The sequence below is a fragment of the Carassius carassius genome, chromosome 21 (genome assembly GCF_963082965.1).
Source record: "Carassius carassius chromosome 21, fCarCar2.1, whole genome shotgun sequence".
In the NCBI taxonomy this organism is placed as follows: Eukaryota; Metazoa; Chordata; class Actinopteri; order Cypriniformes; family Cyprinidae; genus Carassius; species Carassius carassius.
In genome coordinates this window covers 18,984,757-19,004,098 of record NC_081775.1, presented here as the reverse complement: position 1 = coordinate 19,004,098, position 19,342 = coordinate 18,984,757, and the positions used below count along the sequence as shown (strand labels likewise).

General features: G+C 37.0%; 1 protein-coding gene across 1 annotated transcript; it reads left to right on the top strand.

The window, feature by feature from the left end:
* Window positions 1-274: 274 nt before the first annotated feature.
* cacna1sb (calcium channel, voltage-dependent, L type, alpha 1S subunit, b) lies at window positions 275-18,814 on the top strand. The gene is made up of 45 exons (XM_059503612.1): window positions 275-690; window positions 1,691-1,796; window positions 3,250-3,389; window positions 3,592-3,725; window positions 3,994-4,146; window positions 4,267-4,472; window positions 5,150-5,253; window positions 5,512-5,651; window positions 5,770-5,857; window positions 5,936-6,096; window positions 6,283-6,508; window positions 7,804-8,011; window positions 8,089-8,209; window positions 8,444-8,558; window positions 9,093-9,186; window positions 9,401-9,470; window positions 9,840-9,972; window positions 10,084-10,213; window positions 10,297-10,356; window positions 10,436-10,542; window positions 10,936-11,023; window positions 11,217-11,324; window positions 11,400-11,452; window positions 11,556-11,702; window positions 11,800-12,001; window positions 12,239-12,397; window positions 12,920-13,030; window positions 13,119-13,202; window positions 13,699-13,746; window positions 14,171-14,197; window positions 14,308-14,433; window positions 14,604-14,669; window positions 14,777-14,868; window positions 14,974-15,133; window positions 15,245-15,372; window positions 15,482-15,578; window positions 15,896-15,998; window positions 16,072-16,173; window positions 16,267-16,394; window positions 16,484-16,606; window positions 16,698-16,921; window positions 17,274-17,350; window positions 17,963-18,048; window positions 18,143-18,229; window positions 18,322-18,814. The coding sequence occupies exons 1-45, from the start codon at window positions 488-490 to the stop codon at window positions 18,550-18,552; spliced, it is 5,556 nt and encodes a 1,851-aa protein (XP_059359595.1). The 5' UTR covers window positions 275-487; the 3' UTR covers window positions 18,553-18,814.
* The last annotated feature ends 528 nt before the right edge of the window (window positions 18,815-19,342 follow it).

Genomic DNA, 19,342 nt, shown 5'->3' with positions numbered 1-19,342 from the left:
TACAGTAAATCAACTATAATAAAAAAAAAGCCTGCCATATTTCAATACCACTTTATGTTTTCTATTTTTAATGTTTTCTCCTTTTTAGTGTCTTATGTCATCTGTTGTGTTGAATTTCTCTCACAGAACCTTAGTCATTTTCCTTCTTCATCTGCTCTACCCCAAGGCCACCCATCCCCTCCTCCACCTGCCTCCGCACCCCCAAGAATGGACACTGACTTCCCGTCTATATATATCCCTCAGAAGGGACCAGCTGCGCCTAAATGCGCCCTACCCCTCCAAATGCCTCTTTGTCTGGTGTAGGTTTGCAGCAGGGCAAGGACCAAGAAGGTACACTGCCTTCTCAGAGAGGGGGAGATGGTGGATGAAGCTTAGGACCATACTAAAGATCTGACCTGGACGTAAGAAGACCAAGGATTTGCTAAACTAGAATTTTTTTTTTGTGTGTGTGTTAATGAATTGAAAGGCTACTTTTTAAAGATTTAAAATGGAGTCGGGCGGTGGTGGTGTTGGTGGGGTGGCAGCTTTGGCCTCGTTCATCATGAATGAAGAAGAACTGAAGAGAAAGCAAAGGGAGAAACTCAAGAAACTACAGGCCACAGGAGGAAACCCTCGACCGCCACGTTCCTTGTTCTTCTTCACACTCAAAAACCCTTTCCGGAAGACCTGCATGAACATTGTGGAATGGAAGTATCCTTCAAACTTAAATCCATTTTGGTTTCCATTCTTTTGGACTGTGGTTTGATGTTTGTTTAGTCTGAATCATAGTTGAGATAGGCGTGTTTTAGAAAGGCATCCATCCCCCAGAGAGCCGGTTTAGCATGCATCCCAGAAAAAGCATGCAACCATAACTCTGATCTGTCTTACTCAGCGTCTTATCTTCAGCAAAACCAGACTGAGATATTTACTCCGTTATAGATCTCCTCAAATGTGAGGTGGAGAAAATAAAAACAGACACTGTTTGTTTTTCATAATCCCGAGGTTTACTGTGTCTAAAGGTGCTGAAATCTGTGTCTCAGCCTCCCCAAAATGGACATATACAGTAAACATTTGCTTTACAAGGTGAACCTTTCAGTTGCTGATTAGTTCATTAATCAAGATGAATACAAATATAAATGTGAATTGAAGATTTTCAAGTAGAAGTGTTTTAGCTTTTGTGCTGTGGTGAATTGGAGATGTCAGTTTGGAGTTCTTTTTTTGCATAGATGTATTTACAGTATACAGTTTAATGATATTCTGGTTGTGCACAGCTGTTGCGTGGGATCACTAGTGGACATGATGCTGAGCTGGCAGGGAAATTCTGATCCCACCCCCAGTGGCAGAAATTCACGAATAGTTACAGTTAGTTGAAGACTGTGAAACTGTACTAATTGATGATTATAATATGTCTTTTTGGACATGAAATCATATATTTATCATATATTCTGTCTTAGTAAATGTTTACTCTGAGGTAAAACCACCTTTACTTGATGGTTTGTGTGTCAGTAATTGTCTCTCTCTTTCATTTAATTACCAAAGCCAGTTTTACATGTATTTGGCTCTGGGCGACTGTTAATTTTTGGTTAAATCAGATTGATGCAGTCCATACTCATATCCACTCCCAACTTGAATGTGAAAAATGATTACCTCCATTGTCCAGTGGTTATCTTTGCCATGTCTACTCATTGTTTTCCTGAGCAGACTCCATCAGACCCTTTGAAATCATTATCCTGCTAACTATCTTCGCTAACTGTATAGCTCTGGCCGTGTTTCTGCCCATGCCTGAAGAGGACACCAACAACACCAACTTAACATTGGTGAGAAGTCCTTAAACTACAATTAACATAGGAGAACATGTACATTATGTTAACTGAAAAAGTTCTGATTACAGGTAATTTGAAGTAGTACATCAGATAACTTTGAAAATATTTGCTACTGAAGGTAGCAAAGAATATTATGGCACAGGTGAACTGGAGTTGTGTCTTTTTGCCAGAGAATCTGAGATACTGAAACATGTCCAAGATAAAGGTTTGTTCAGATTTTTACCTACTCAGCTTTTTTGCCCTTGGGTTATATGGGGAGCATAGATGTTTTGAAACTGATACATGTGTGCTAAAGTTCTCACCCAGTTGGCCATTGCACAGGACAAATTTGTGATTTGCATTAGCTCTTAAAAGTACAAGTTAGATAAAATTATAGGTTCATATACCTAGAATGCAATTTAGAACATGTTTTACAAACTAAAAATATACCATGTTAGTAGGTGGTGTTTTGTGTGATGAGTTTTATATTTAGTCTTTGATTTGAGATGTGCATGTCCAAAAGGTACAAGTGTGGCATTTATAAATACACTCAAATCTCAGAAGGGGATTTTCGCATCTGATGAGAATTTAACTAAGATTCTATTATCATGACTGTCCCACATTGAGGGTCCACTTATTGCACACTGATGAGATCAGTTACCCCATGTTGACACAGAACCTTGCAGTTCTGCTCTTTTCCTATACGTAACATTTTTTGTTTCATCTGCTGTATATAAACACATAAAATAATGATAAATCCTCTTTACTCAAGCTTATTTAATGACTCTAGATTTGATGGTATGTAGGTCACACACTCTTTCCTCTAGTGTGTACAGTCATGTTCTCCTTTCTTAGAAAATAATGTTATTACATTTCAGATGGCACAGATGTGAGCCCCACTCACTTATTTACTCCCCTGGGGTTACAATGGCTTATGCAGGTGGGCGGTCTATTCCTCCATACTAAGCCATTAAATGGGAGCTGAGAGTGGATCTCAGTAGACATGGTCAGAATTAGGTTCATATAACCTGTCCGTGTAGAATGAGAGGCTGTGTGCTGTGTAAACATACTGATTCGATCCTAACTGCATATTGACAACAGTTGTTTTGGTTTGGCAAAACGTTAAGGTTCAGGTTTCAGTGGCACTCTGCGGAAGGGGATTTTTTTTAGAACAAATGGTCCATGCAATGCAGTTGAAAGTCTGTTGAAGCTGACAAAACTTGAAGAACAGGAAAGTTGAAAAGTATAATTTCTTAATGTTCAAATAATTTGTCCCAAACCTGCTTAATATGCTGCTATGGGTCTGAATTATAAAAAAAAAGAAGAAAAAAAAAGTATTTTTTTTGCAGTTCTCACAATTGTGGAAAACAAAAAACACGTCAGAATTGTGATTGTATCATGATCGTATCATGATTGTATCATGTTTAACACCCCATTAATCTCTCCTGTATTCTTTGTTTCCTTGCAGGAGAGTCTGGAGTACATCTTCCTGGTCATTTTCACTCTGGAGTGCTTCCTAAAGATAGTAGCATACGGGCTTTTGTTCCATGAAGGGGCCTATTTACGAAATTGTTGGAACATATTAGACTTTGTCATTGTGTTCATGGGGTAAGATGACATTTAGAATGCCATAAATGAAACACAGTTGTCCCCTGAAATGTTTCCCAAAACTGTCCTGAACTCATTTTAACCATAGATTTTTGGGATATAAATTTTAGTTTGAGGTATTAATAATACAATAATAGCTGACATTTTAAAATGTATTGTTTAACATTTCTTAAACAATAGTCCTTTTAAATTACCTCTGCAGGCTCTTCACACTTGTTGTGGACACCATCAACTCAATAGCAGGGGTTCCCAAAGAGAAAGGAGGAGGGTTTGATATGAAGGCTCTAAGAGCATTTCGAGTCTTGCGACCACTGCGGCTCGTGTCCGGAGTTCCCAGTAAGACTTTTAAGCACCACAAGTAGGGCAACATAAACCTTTAAAGCTAGATCCTAAATATACTCTGAAGATAATATCATAATTACTTATTAAGTGTTCTCCTACAATATGCTCAATATCACAGAACGAGCCAGTGCTGAGTGAAAACAGTTTAAATATATACACAAATGTGCTAATGAACATGCTTTGCTTAGCTGTCTTGTAAGATTACAATATTTCAATACTTTGTCGAATGTTAAAAAAGCTGGTGTGATTTGTTGTCATCCAGGCCTCCAGGTGGTAATGAGCTCTATTCTGAAGTCCATGTTGCCCCTCTTCCACATTGCATTGCTGGTCTTCTTCATGGTCACCATTTATGCCATTATGGGTTTGGAGCTGTTTAAGTGTAAAATGCACAAGACATGTTACTACCAGGGCACTAGTGAGTGTTTTTAGATCTTCGAACATATAAAGGGAGTCTCATAATTGAAAACAAGTTTTGGATATGTAAAAGAAACCTTGTTTTAATGATAGCAAATTGACAAATCATCCTCTGCTTCAGATATCATTGCCATCAGGGAGAATGAGAAGCCCTCGCCCTGTGCTCAGGCTGGACACGGGCGCCGCTGCACCATCAATGGCACTGAATGTCGGGCAGGTTGGCCTGGTCCCAACTTTGGCATCACCCATTTTGACAACTTTGGCTTTGCCATGCTCACAGTCTTTCAGTGTATCACAACGGAGAGCTGGACTGATGTTCTCTACTGGGTAATTACTTATGGGCATGATAATCCTCCTCTTTACTCTCCTATGGAGAGATACGTAGACAAACATTCTTTTATATTAACAGACAATAATGAAACTTCTCTATGCTAAAGTTAAAAAAGAACTGATGGGACACTATATATTTAACATTTAGTATAGGCTATATATAATACAATTAAATTATGGTGACATTCAGACCAACAGCAAGATAACAAGGCTGATATTAGTTTTACACAACATTTCAATAGACAATAAATATCAATGAATAGTGAGTAACTTACATTTCAGACACAATATTTCCAGTTGTTTTTTCTGTTTTTGCTCCAATCAACAAAATAATTCCAAATGAAATTGTTTTTCCAGATCATATTATTATCCAGATAATATTTTGTCTTTATAAACGTGCTGGACAACCATGTATGTATGACCTTGCATATTTTGCAGCATCTTGCGCACGACATAGCACTCAATAAATCATTTCTCAATTTAAAAGAAGTTTTCTAGACTTCTCTAGACCTTTTTTCTGTCTCCAATAAATAAACAGAAATTGTGTTGTATTCCTGAACGAGTCTGTGTGTTTGAACTAATTTGGTAAAATCCCCACAAATAATGCACTGAATGACTGTTCGTTAATCCAAATTTTATGTTTTTTCAAATCTAGTGATGATTTAATCTTTTAGATTAATGATGCCATGGGGAATGACTGGCCATGGATCTTCTTCCTGACTCTGATACTTGTGGGCTCCTTCTTCATCCTCAACCTCGTCCTTGGAGTACTGAGCGGGTATTAGCTGTAGCTGTGTTTTTAATAAAAGGTTTTAATTCTAACTGCTTAAAGTCTAACAAGTTTGGAAATCTTTATTATTATTCCATTCAAATATAATCTGACTGAATGAGTCTACTAAAATGGTTTATGGGAAACAGATCTTTTTAATCTAAACTACTTGAGAGACATAAAAATACAAGAAAATCACATGACCAGGAAGCCATTTCAGCTACATGGTTAAGTGGCCAAACTGAGATGAGTTTTTCCTCTATGCAGGGAGTTTTCTAAAGAAAGGGAGAAGTCAAGGTCACGCGGAGAGTGGCAACAGCTACGAGAGCGACAACAAATGGATGAGGATCTGGAAGGATACATGGAATGGATCACTCAGGCTGAAGTGATGGATGGAGATTCTGAGAGTAATATTACAGTCCTTTTTATATATGTGTTATTCTCTCAATCTATCTACCTTATGTCATAAAAAAAGCACACAAACTGCATCTTTAAAGTTTCTCACTACTTTGATTTACTCTCCAGCACTTCTTCTTCTTAGAAAGGACACTGATTCAGAGACAGACAAATTATACCAGAGGGAGGGGATCATCAACAGGGTGATCTATTTCTAGTGAGTGTGCAATCAAGAGCAAAATATGCATCCTGATTTAACCAAAGACTGATTCTTCATTTACTGTGTAATCTGCAGCCGTCTCGCACGACGCTGGAACATTGTTTTACGGAGAAAGTGTCATGTTTGGGTGAAATCTACATTTTTCAACTGGTGGGTTCTCCTTGTTGTGTTACTCAACACCCTGGTCATTGCGATGGAGCATCATAACCAGACTGAGGGGTTAACAAGTTTTCAAGGTATGCTCCATTAAGCAATACATTACAATACATTAAGCAATACAAAATTCCCAACTCCTATTTAGTATTTGAAAGTTGTTGTAAGGAATCTTTAAAATGGAATCATTCAGTAATTCTAGTGATTTTATTATATATTTATTTTGGTGAACGAAGTAAGATCTTGACGTGTTTTGGTCCTGTTTGCAGACACTGCCAATGTAATTCTACTCGCCTGTTTCACGATTGAGATGGTTATGAAGATGTATGCATTTGGTCCGATAGCCTACTTCATGTCCATCTTTAACCGATTTGACTGTTTTGTGGTCACGATTGGAATACTGGAGATCTTCTTGGTCGTGTCAAACATCATGACACCACTGGGGATCTCTGTGATGAGATGCATACGACTCCTGCGCTTGTTCAAGCTCACAAGGTATGTTCATTTATTTTAACTGTAAGTTATTACATAAAAGTTATTATATAAATAATAATTTGTCTTAACTTCCTTATTTTCCTGCAACAATTCACAAGAACTTTAACTCCGAAGTAATGAGAAGAGTACCTTATTAGTACATCTACTTTACTTACTATCTTTGGCTTTTACCCAGGATTTTACACTGTGAAATATAAAATTTGTTTATTAAATTTTTATTTTATTTTATTTTATTAAGTTGGCTTGAGAAAGCCAACTTACTGAAATCCTGTTTAAACTTCTTCTTCTTCTTCTGACCCAAAATTTTTAATTCTAACTCCTCTATCTATCTATCCTAGCAACATGCTAATAATGTTAGAAACATGCTAGTCGAATGCTAATCATGCTAGAAACATGTTAACGACATGCTAGTCGCATGCTAGTCATGCTAGAAACATGCTAGCAACATGCTAGTCAAATGCTAATCATGCTAAAAATATACAAGCAACATGCTAATCATGGTAACATCATGCTAGCAACATGCTAGTCGCATGTTAATCATGCTAAAAAATGCTAGTGACATGCTAGCAACATGCTAATCATGCTTGAAACATGCTAGCAACATGAGAGCAGCATGCTAATCATGCTAGAAACATGTTAGCGATATGCTAATCATGCTAAAAACATGCATGGAACATGCTAATCATGTTACCAACATGATAGCGACATGCTAATCATGCTAGAAACATGCTAGAAAAATGCTAATCATGGTATAAACATGCTAGCTACATGTTAATCGTGCTAGAAACATGTTAGCAAATGCTAGCAACATGCTAATCATGTTAAAACATGCTAGTATAGATATAATCTATCATTCTTTCAAACTAATCAATCTATCTATCATTCTTTCTTTCAAACTAATCTATCTATCATTCTTTCTTTTGAACTAATCTATCTATCATTCTTTCTTTTGAACTCATCTACAATTTTTTTTACTAATCTATTTATCATTCTTTCTAACTAATATATCTTTCTTTCTAACTAATCTATCTATCATTCTTTCTTTCGAACTAATCTATCTATCATTCTTTCTAAATAATATATCATTCTTTCTTTCAACTAATCTATCAATCTAACTTTAAACTACTTTAAACTTCTAACTTCTTTAAACTTCTTCAAACTTTCTGGTCAGGCTTTCTCAAGCCAACTTAAAGTTTGTCTCAACAAACTTTTTTTTCTAGTTTTATTTTGAGCTCTCATACACAAAATACATATTTCCTTCACCAAGACTGTTATTTCCTCTCATTGGTCATTAGGTACTGGACATCACTTAATAACTTAGTGGCATCCTTACTTAACTCAGTGAAATCCATCGCCTCCCTGCTCCTGCTCCTCTTCCTCTTCATTGTCATCTTCGCCCTGCTGGGTATGCAGGTGTTTGGTGGGAAATTCAACTTCCCTGACAGAGTGATTCAGCGCAGCAACTTTGACAACTTCCCACAGGCCCTCATCAGTGTTTTCCAGGTACTTCAACTGCAGTTTTAGTGAAATTGTGCTCTGATTACAGAAGCTGTTTATGTGAGGCTGGTCTTTGTTTTCAGGTGCTAACTGGAGAGGAGTGGGACTCCATTATGTATAATGGAATCATGGCTCATGGTGGACCTCAGTCTCCAGGAATTCTTGTCAGCATTTACTTCATAATTCTGTATGTCTGTGGAAACTGTATCCTTTTGAAGCATATGTGATTGTTTTCATGTCCATGTTATGAATTTGTCAGAACTGCATGCAGATGATAAATGAGAATTTAGTGTGTTTTAAAGAATATAGCAAAGCACTCAATATAAAATAAACATTTGCTGTTGTTTCTGCTGCTAAGAGCAAAGAATTTCACAACCAGTAATGTTGTATTGTTGTGATAAGTTTGTTTGTACTTTTCCTTAGCAAGCTGTTAAATAGTCGTTCTCTTGAATGTGTTCTTGGCCATCGCTGTGGACAATCTAGCCGAGGCTGAGAGTCTGACAGCAGCACAGAAAGAGAAAGAGGAGGAGAAAGCCAGAAGGAAACTCATGAGGTGAAAGAACAATTAATGAACACTTAACTGATCAAAAGTCATAATTATTATGTAGCAAATGTTTCTTTTTCAAATAACTGTTGTTATGGTTTGAACTATTCTTCATAGAGTTCTGAAAAATGTTGCAGTTTCCACAAAAAAAGAAAAGAAAAGAAAAGAAAAGAAAATATGCAGCACAATTGTTTTTGACATTGATAATAAGAAAAAATGTTTTTGGAGTATCAAATAAACATATTAGAATTATTTTTAAAGAATCTTGTGACACTGAAGTCTAGAATAATGGTTGCTGACCATTCAGCTTTGCCGTCAAAAGCACAATTATGTTTTAAAATATTAAAATAGAAACATTTATTTTACAGTATATATTTCATAAATATTACTGTTCTTACCTTATTTTTCAAATAAATTCAGACGTGGTGATAAGAGACTTTTTTTTTTAAAACATGAGAAAATTTTACTAAGCCCAAACTTTTGAATGTATTTGCATATCTATATATAATAAAAACAAAATTTTTTGTTTTGTTTTCAAATAAGATTGCCAGAGAAAAGTGAGGAGGAGAAGGCCCTGATGGCTAAGAGACTAATGGAGTCCAGGTCAAAAGCTGAGGGAATGCCCACCACAGCAAAGGTACATCTGATACAAAAGAGCTCACTGTGCTTATTTTATATAAACCTACTGCAATACTTTACTAGTTGGCTTTCTGTCTAGTCTATTAGGATGTTTCACTACATCAGGTCTTCAATCAGCCACATCATATTTTAGGCTCTGATGCTAGGCTCTTATTGTCTGCTAAATAAACGAAAGTGTAAATGCCTAAACAAGTTTCATGTTTTGTCTCTAGCTCAAGATAGATGAGTTTGAATCAAATGTTAATGAAGTGAAAGACCCCTTCCCTCCTGCAGACTTTCCAGGTAAGACTGAAAGAGTCTAACACAAGACTTTATATATCATTTGAGGGCTCTGCACTTCATAAAATGCTGGCACAGACCTCACAGTGCGTCTCTAAACATGTAATGAATGAAGTTTAAAGATAGCTGATCTATTAAAAGTTAAATGTATTATTGGCTCCAGCCTCCAAGCTCATTTATGGAGCACATTTCAAACCACAAGCCTGGCTATTTTCATTTGATTATCGAGCTGTGCAAAATTCAATTCGCTTCACAGCATAAATGGCTTTATGATCAATGCTAATGCAAATAAATCTTATTTCACAGAAGTAGATCACAAATAAGCTTAATGTTTTCGAGTAGATCATGCTATAATCTTTCTCTCCTACTCAGGTGATGACGAAGAAGAGGAACCAGAGATCCCGATCAGCCCTAGACCCAGACCAATGGCTGACCTACAGCTGAAGGAGACAGTGGTGCCCATGCCTGAAGCAAGCTCCTTTTTCATCTTTGGCCCACAGAACAAGTGAGGCTTTATGCCCTGATTTATAGACCATTAAAACTAAATTTAGAACTAGACATTAATTGTTCCTAACAAATGGCTCCAAAATGGTTTACTAATGCTGTTTGTTGAAAGGTTCCGGAAGCTTTGCCACAGGATCATCAACCACACCACCTTCACCAACATCATCCTCCTCTTCATCCTCCTCAGCAGTATCTCCCTTGCTGCTGAAGACCCTATCGACCCCCGTTCATTCCGAAACAAGGTACCAAAAATTTTGATTATTGCGTTAACTGAACTATAAGTTATCTTTTCATAAAAATAAACATTCATTAATTCATTTCACAGGTCCTGGCTTATGCCGACATTGTCTTTACGACTGTCTTCACCATTGAAATTGTGCTAAAGGTAATGTGCTTGTCAACTTGATGTTACTGTCAGATTTGTGGTTTGGCTGACATTTAATTCAGCACCTGTGTATTTTTAGATGACGGTTTATGGAGCGTTCCTGCATACTGGCTCTTTCTGCAGAAACTCCTTCAACATTTTGGATCTCATTGTTGTGGGTGTTTCCCTCTTGTCCATGGGCATGGAGTAAGTTCAGTAATATTTGATGTTGTTCGAGTTTTTAGTATACATTACCCATCCTTTTATTGCTTTGACAAGGATATTTTTGTCTTAAACAAGGAATAATCTAACTTGAATATAAATTACAAAGACAACCAAATAAATAAAAATAAAAAATCAGTTAACTGTTCTCGCACATGCATTATTTTGCTGATGACCACCAGCAGCATTTTTGCACATTTTTCAATATGCACGAACAACATGTGTGGAGCCATTTCTATTAAATGAATCAAACACATGCAGATTACAACTTACTTCATTTGATAAAGTGTAGTAAAAGAAACACATCTAAATGTTTTTTGTAAGTTTTAATTAAAATACAACGAAGGCCAATAATTGAATTGCATTATTGTATTGCAGGTCGAGTACTATCTCAGTGGTGAAGATTCTCAGGGTGTTGAGGGTACTAAGACCACTAAGGGCCATCAACAGAGCCAAAGGGTTAAAGGTCTGTATTCATTTTCGACAGCATCTTAACAAAAAAAACTGCTTTGATTTGTGATGTGGTGAGCGTTTATCTGTATATTTATATATTGATAGTCTTTGGTTGGTTTGTTTAGGGCCAGTCTTCAAAGCATGGTACATATTAGGCACTAAATATAATCAAATCTTCTAAATATTAACCGATTTTCCATCTCCAGCATGTGGTCCAGTGTATGTTTGTGGCCATAAAGACCATTGGTAATATCGTCCTGGTCACCATGCTCTTGGACTTCATGTTCGCCTGCATTGGAGTGCAGCTCTTCAAGGTGAGACAACCACCATATTGTGCTATAAAACCCTGTGTTTTGTGACTTAATGCTAAACGCATTACCTTTAATTAGGGCAAATTGTACTATTGTACGGACCCCCTTCAAACGACAGCAGAGGAGTGTCAGTGAGTATTTTTTGCCACATTTCTTTGAATGTTGTGCCTTTTCCTTCTCCTGTTGCTGCAGATAATGTATCTAAAACATTGTTTTGCATTTGGTTTTTCTTAGGGGAACATTTTTAAAGCATGTGCAAAACTCTCTTCATGACATGGAGGTCCATCAGCGCATGTGGGTCAATAGTGATTTCAACTTTGACAATGTCCTGAACGGCATGCTGGCTCTCTTCACCATCTCCACATTTGAGGGATGGCCAGAGTGAGTGTGTGAAAATCTACTCCTATGTTCATCTAACGTTGTTCCATCAGTCAAGAACATGTTTCACACCAAACCTTCCTTCACTCATCTTCAACAGGATCCTGTATAAAGCTATAGACTCAAATGCAGTAGACACAGGCCCTTTGCACAATAACCGAGTGGGCATCTCCATTTTCTTTATCATCTACATCATCATCATTGCCTTCTTCATGATGAACATCTTTGTGGGCTTCGTCATCGTCACTTTCCAAAAACAAGGAGAGCAGGAATACAAGAACTGCGAGCTAGACAAGAACCAGGTAACCAGTGGGATCTTTGATGTTCTTCACATGGGATATGATCCAGGAATTTGTGTGTCCATTGAATGACAAATTATAAGCAAAATATCCTATTTACAGTATACTGTACATCTGCATTTCACATACTTGGTTTAACTCCACTTTTACTGTATATACAGTATTGTGAAGGTAATGCAACTTGGCTTACTGTGCTATAATTTTATAATCATCTTCTTTTTACATCTCACTCCTCACCAGCGTCAGTGTGTGCAGTATGCACTGAAAGCACGGCCCCTCAAGTGCTACATCCCGAAGAACCCGCACCAGTACCGTGTGTGGTATTTTGTGACTTCTTGCTATTTTGAGTACCTAATGTTCTTTCTCATCATGCTCAACACACTGTGTCTTGGAATTCAGGTAAGCAGTTAAATAGTTAAATTTATTTACAGCTGATGATATACACTACTGTTCAAAGGTTTGGGTCAGTGAGATTTATTTAAAGAAATCAATACTTTTATACAGCAAGGATGCATTAAATTTATCAAAAGAGGTGGTTGAGTCATTGATAATGGCATTAAAAAACATTTTAAAGTGTATTAAAATAGGAATTATATATATATATATATATATATATATATATATATATATATATATATATATATATATATATAAATAATATTTTACAATATTGCTGCTTTTATTGCATTTTTGATCAAATAAATTTTATTGATGCATGTAATATGCATTATCTTTACATCAATGTATATTGCCTTTAATTCAACCATTACAAACCTCAACATTTCCCACTGTTTTCAAGCCAATAAAGTAAAACTTAATCCCATTTGGTCAGAACAATATTCAGTCTGTATGATAGTTCATAATACAATTTCGAAATGACTGCTTTGTTAATCTGCTGTCTCTCTTCTTTCTGTGGTACAGCACTGCAACCAGTCCGATCATATAACCAAACTATCGGACACTCTCAACCTCATCTTCACAGTCCTGTTCACTGGCGAGATGATCGTCAAACTCATTGCATTCAAAGCAAAGGTACTCCTGCTTCCTCTGTATGAAACTGTGTAAGAAGATCTGCTCTATTTTATGACAGTGTTGGTATTTTGTGTGTGTAATGACACAGGGTTACTTTGGAGACCCTTGGAATGTGTTTGATTTCATCATCGTGGTCGGTAGTATTGTTGACGTGGTCCTCAGTGAGGTTGATGTGAGTATAACAATAACTCCAAACTTACTTCAAAATATCGTCTGAGTGATTTATATGTTGTGTTAATGTCTCTACAATAGCAAAAGCATTTGAAATGGCGACCAACAATGGCTTGTATTTTAAACCCGTATTTAGCAAAACATGAAGCACAGACCACAGCAAGCAGTCAATATCAGCATTAGTGCACAGGAGGTACAGATTTCATCAGCTCCAGCTTAGTATTGTTCTCATTCAAAAAACTTCACTCATCAGTGGCCATATAGGCTCATTTTCATGATTCATTTCACACTCTTTCCATCTCTCACAGCTGATTAATACACACCGCTCCACATCTCCAAGAGTGATTTGATGCACTTTTTATTGTCTATATAACTACTTGTTTTGGAAGTCTGGTTCAGAATTTTGATGTTATGTTGACGTGTGTCTCTTATTCGCAAGATGCATTGGCGTTTCTCTCATGTCATCTCTCAACCATCATCCATCTTTCTGTTCTCAGGCTGCGCTGGAGGCCCGTGGAGGACTGTGGTGTCTACAAGGTTGTGCGGTAAATATCATTCTGCACTGCATGGGACACCCACTGCTCACATTACCTCCTACTAAACCAAGAGCAAGGAGAACTAAATTTGTTAGACAGCCATGAATAATACTGCCTTTATGGCTCAATCCGCAGATTCCGACTGATTAAAAAAAAGAAAAAAAAGCTTTTTAAAAATGTACTTAATTTATTGCTTCATCTCACAATGGTTTTAATTCATTATTCCTTATTCTTCATGTAATTAATTTAGATAACGTCTCTGTCTTGACTGTATTCATGTTTTTGAAGGTTAAATATCCACAAATATGCATGACACCAGATTATGTTGTAGCTATGTATTTTTGCTTTATATGATATTATACGCTATTGTATTATATTGTATTATATTGCATGACTGATGGAAACAGGTGAAAAGAGTCTATTCTTTTTTCAGGACGTGAATCCAATGCAGGCAATAGCTGTAAGTACATTATGCTGGTTTGTTTTATTTTTAAACAAATAAAAAAAAAGTCAAGTTTAATATTCACAGCCGGAACTAAATATTTGTCTCATAATTTAACTCGTTTATAGGAGGCAGAAAATGTCCGAGTTTCCATCACGTTCTTCCGGCTGTTCCGTGTGCTGCGTCTCATTAAACTGCTCAATCGCTCAGAGGGCATCAGGAACCTTCTGTGGACCTTTATTAAGTCCTTCCAGGTCAGACAAGACAAAAGAAAATGAAATTAAATATTTAATAATTCTATCAAGTTAATAATATAATAATCATCATAATGTATTTATTTATTTATCGTATTATTTCTAATGAAAAGTGCTTTACCTTTAACTGATGTATCTCACAGTCTATGATGATGTGTTTCCTGTTTCAGGCGCTGCCTCATGTGGCTCTTCTCATTGTCATGCTCTTCTTCATCTATGCCGTGATAGGGATGCAGGTGAGCTTCACTCCTTCAGTTGTTTACATTTCCTATAGTTTCTCTCATTCTTGTTATAAATGTTTCTTAAATTCTTTTGTCCTCTCTCGTTCTCCTTCTGTTTATAGATGTTTGGTAAAATTGCTCTGGTCGATGGTACAGAGATTAACCGCAACAATAATTTCCAAACTTTCCCTCAAGCTGTATTGTTATTGTTCCGGTGAGTCAGCAATGTACTGAGAGAAATTGTTCTTAAATACAAGTCACTCAACTCTGTTCTATTTAGTCTAGTAACCAGGTGACTGATGAATGTGTGGGTTCACAGTGTTGCCACTGGAGAGCAGTGGCCTAAAGTCATGCTTGCCTCTATGTATGGGAAGCTCTGTGATGCCAAATCAGACTACGGCCCTGGAGAGGATTATACCTGCGGCTCCAGCATCGCGGTCTTCTACTTCCTCAGCTTTTACATGCTGTGTGCATTTCTGGTAAGCAGATACTCCTGTAGTTTACGCATGGTAAACTTGGAAATCAGCTCAGAATACAGAATCCAACATTTTGCTGTTTGTTTTAGAAACTAAATCTATCTCTTCCTGTAGATTATTAATTTGTTTGTAGCTGTCATTATGGACAATTTTGATTACCTCACTCGCGACTGGTCAATCCTCGGCCCCCATCACCTGGATGAGTTCAAGAAGATCTGGGCAGAGTATGACCCTGAAGCAACGTGAGTTAAAGCACACAAGGCTCCAATGCCAGTGTCATCTTATCCTGATGTTCATTTTATGACTTTCCTTAAGACATAATAATGTGCACCATCTTCTGTCCTTATAAAGGGGACGAATCAAACATCTGGATGTAGTAACTCTCCTGCGGAGGATTCAGCCACCGTTGGGTTTTGGTAAATTTTGTCCACACCGCTCAGCGTGTAAGGTAAGAAAATTTAAAAAAAAAAATTTTTTTTGGTTCTGTTCAGAAATTTGGGGTTGGAAATAGTTTTTAATATATATTAATATATATATATATATATATATATATATATATATATATATATATATATATATATATATATATACTAAAATTATTATCAATAACACTGTAAACAATACAATTTAAATTTTGAATTGTAACATTTTAATTTAGATCAATTCAGTGCATCCAAGTATTAATTAAAAAAGTTCTGACCCCAAACTTTTGATCAGTTGTGTATTTCAGTATTTCAAATCTGTATTTGTGAACTTCCACCTCAGCGACTGATTTCCATGAACATGCCGCTGAACAGTGACGGCACAGTGACCTTCAACGCCACACTCTTCGCACTGGTCAGAACAGCTTTGAAAATCAAAACAGAAGGTGTGTAATTAAGATTAAACTTAACATGCAGTTTATTTAGCGGCATAGTATATAATTGACATTTTTCTGTTAGGAAACTTTGAGCAGGCCAATGAGGAACTGAGAGCCATCATTAAGTCAATCTGGAAGAGGACTAGTATGAAGTTATTGGACCAGGTCATCCCCCCCATTGGAGGTGAGACAGCTGTGATAAAAATCATTTCTGTTTAATTTACATAGTTTTAAATAAAATCATTGTCTGACTATGATGTTATTTTATTGGCTGCAGAGGATGAAGTCACTGTTGGAAAGTTCTATGCAACCTTCCTGATTCAGGAACACTTCCGCAAGTTTATGCAGCGGCAGGAGGAATACTACGGTTACAGGCCTACCAAGAAGAACGCTGATGAGATTAAGGTGCTCTTTATAATAAATGCTTGTAGAAACATCATAAAAAGGACACTTTTCAAGAAAAATACTAACAAGACTTCCATCTGACTTTGCAGGCAGGTCTGCGCAGCATTGAGGAGGAAGCAGCACCTGAGTTGCACAGGGCCATCTCAGGTGACCTGATCGCTGAGGATGAGATGGAGCATGGCTTGGAGGACAGAGAGGAGGGCATCTACAGGGTCTGCACTGAAGCATCTTCTTGAGGATATAGACACAAGTAGATAAAGATGTCCTTTTAGACTTATAGTATCTGTGTCTCTATCCTTGCAGCGGACAGGAGGTCTGTTTGGACTCAACACAGACCCCTTCTCCTCTGAGCCCAGCAGCCCCCTCTCCACACAGGTGACCAGCCAGAGGCCCCTGCAGTTTGTGGAAACACGTCTGGAGGATATAGAGTCACCTCCAGACTCCGTCTTCCTCCCAAACACTGAGTTCTTCCCTGATAACATGCCAACAACTACCAACACCAATAACAATGCCAACTTTGTTGAAGAGTGAGTGGATGCCTACTGTATAATGAAAAGTGCTACACTATAAAGCTTTTTCTGTTCAAAATTTGCAAAATGTATATAATGAGCGAGTTCATCTATCAAACCGCCTTTTTGTCTTATCCCAAATCACTACGGTACATTTATAATGCGTGATTATTTTTGGACTATTGTAGCCTGTTCGGGTCGTCGCCGCTGCGGAGTAACACATACATGTGTGAATCGCCATAGACATAAACTTGGAAAAGTAGCTCCGGTTAGAAGGTTCTTCCGCGGGATTGCGTGCAGTTCTGTTTATTAACCGCTAGAGTGCCGAAATGTACATAAGGTCACAATGCTCATTTAATGCTGTTTTTAGTATGTCATCCAGGTTTACGTTTGAAAACGAGTCACTGTCAGCTGCTGCAACCAGAACCTATTCGTATGAGGACATAAGTAAGTGGAAAGAGTAGGTAATTGAAGAAAAAATAAATAAATAATATATATTATATAATTTAGAACGTTGTATCTATTAGGACCCATATGAATTTTTTCATTGTGATATTGTTTTCATATCAATTAAGCATTTTATTCAGTTTTATACTCATTACTGTCATGCAGTAATTTGTTTTACAGTATTACATTGAAAATACTTTTTTATTTATTTAGGTTTGGGGTTTAAGTAAGTGACAGTAAAGACATTGTAATGTTAAAAAAATATTTTTATTTCAGATAAATGCTGTTCTTTTGAACTTTGCATTAAGGTTCATGTGAAGGATCATGTGACACTGAAGTAATGGTTGCTGAATTAATTACATTTGAAAATATATTAAATTAGAAAATAGCCATTACAAATTGTACTAATATTTCACCGTATCGATACTGTATTTTTGATCAAATAAATGCAGTCTCTGTAAGCATAAAATACTTCTTTAAAAAACATTTAAAAATCTGATTATAATCTTTCAAGCCATTTATAATAATCATACCATGAAGAAATTCAGTTGATATAACAGAAATCGACACACTTTATTGCATAAATGACATTATTTTCTGTGCAACCAATAGGAGACTCCAGTTCATATGTGGGCGGGGCCTCAGGTGTTGATAACAGACGGCTGTCAGATTTCACTGTGAGGACCAATATCACACAGGTGTGGATAGGTGTCACATTTCCTGAGCTAATCACAGTACATTGACTACTTGATATTCCTCTCTGACTCCTCCATGTGTGTCTGACTCTCTCAGTTCCCCTATGACCCCTCATATGGGCCATCCAAGAACCAGACAGCAGCAACAGAAGCTTCACCAGCCACCGACAAACTCATTCAGCAGGTAAATACACCTGGACACATCTCACACACTTAACATTTGTTCCATACCTTCTCAGGAAAGACTATTACACCATACTGTCCATGAATCCTCAGGCACTGAGACACGGTGGTCTAGACTCCTTGGCTGAGGACCCACAGTTTGTATCAGTGACTAGGAAGGAGCTGGCAGAAGCCATTAATATTGGCATGGAGAATATGGAGGGCATGGCTCAGGGTATTGTAAATGGGCAGAGCGGCAAGGTAACAAAACGTAAACGCCGTCCCATCCCAGTTCCACCAGGCACCATGTCAACCAAACCCAAGGAGAGCACTAGTGCCGTGTAGAAACATATTGAGAGACATTCAGCAAATTCATGAGATGTCATCAGCCTGAATCTTCTGCCATTGTTCAAAATTACTTACTTCAGTTTATGAACAGGTAGTGCATTGGTTGTTTTAAAGGGTACTTTTTTCAATGATGGCAAGAGAAATAACATATAAGAAGAGAACATGTTACTGCTGTTTTAATGAGGCCTGGTGATTTGTTTTTTTGGTGACTGAATTTACAATCATCCTCAATAAAACTGCTCACACTCTGTTCTGTGAACATTTACAGTTGAGTGAGTTTCATAACACAGACAAATGTCTGACACCTTGTAATCTGTGGATATAGAACCACAACGGCAAGTCTTTTCTTAGGTTTGTCTACCCACGTGTACCTGTGGTTTAAACTTTTTTGAAAAGTATTTGCATTCTTGTGACTGAAAGGACAAGGACAATATGCAAAGAACTTAACTTGTGTTTTTGCATTTACTCACTTAGCAAATGCTTTTATCCAAAGTGACTTACAAATGAGGCAAGAAGGGCTTATAAGGTCTGATAAAGGCTTAATGAAATGTTTTTATCTGCAAATTGAAGTACATATTTATGTTTCACATGAGCCTTTACATTATTCAAAAGAATCTTCCTCAATTAAATGTCAGGCATTGGCTAGTATATGGAGAAACCTTCCCCCATTTTCTGGAATATGTAAAGGATTAGGGATTATATATATATATATAATTGTTTCAATTAATGGCTTGTATATTTGTCATATAGTATCGGTGAGATATAGGACAGTGGGAATGGGATCAGT

Coding starts and splice junctions, on each gene's coding strand:
- cacna1sb (XM_059503612.1), top strand. CDS start 488: ATGGAGTCGGGCGGTGGTGGTGTTGGTGGGGTGGCAGCTTTGGCCTCG. Junction 5,254..5,511: donor GTCCTTGGAGTACTGAGCGG/GTATTAGCTGTA, acceptor TCCTCTATGCAG/GGAGTTTTCTAAAGAAAGGG. Junction 11,024..11,216: donor ACAGAGCCAAAGGGTTAAAG/GTCTGTATTCAT, acceptor TTCCATCTCCAG/CATGTGGTCCAGTGTATGTT.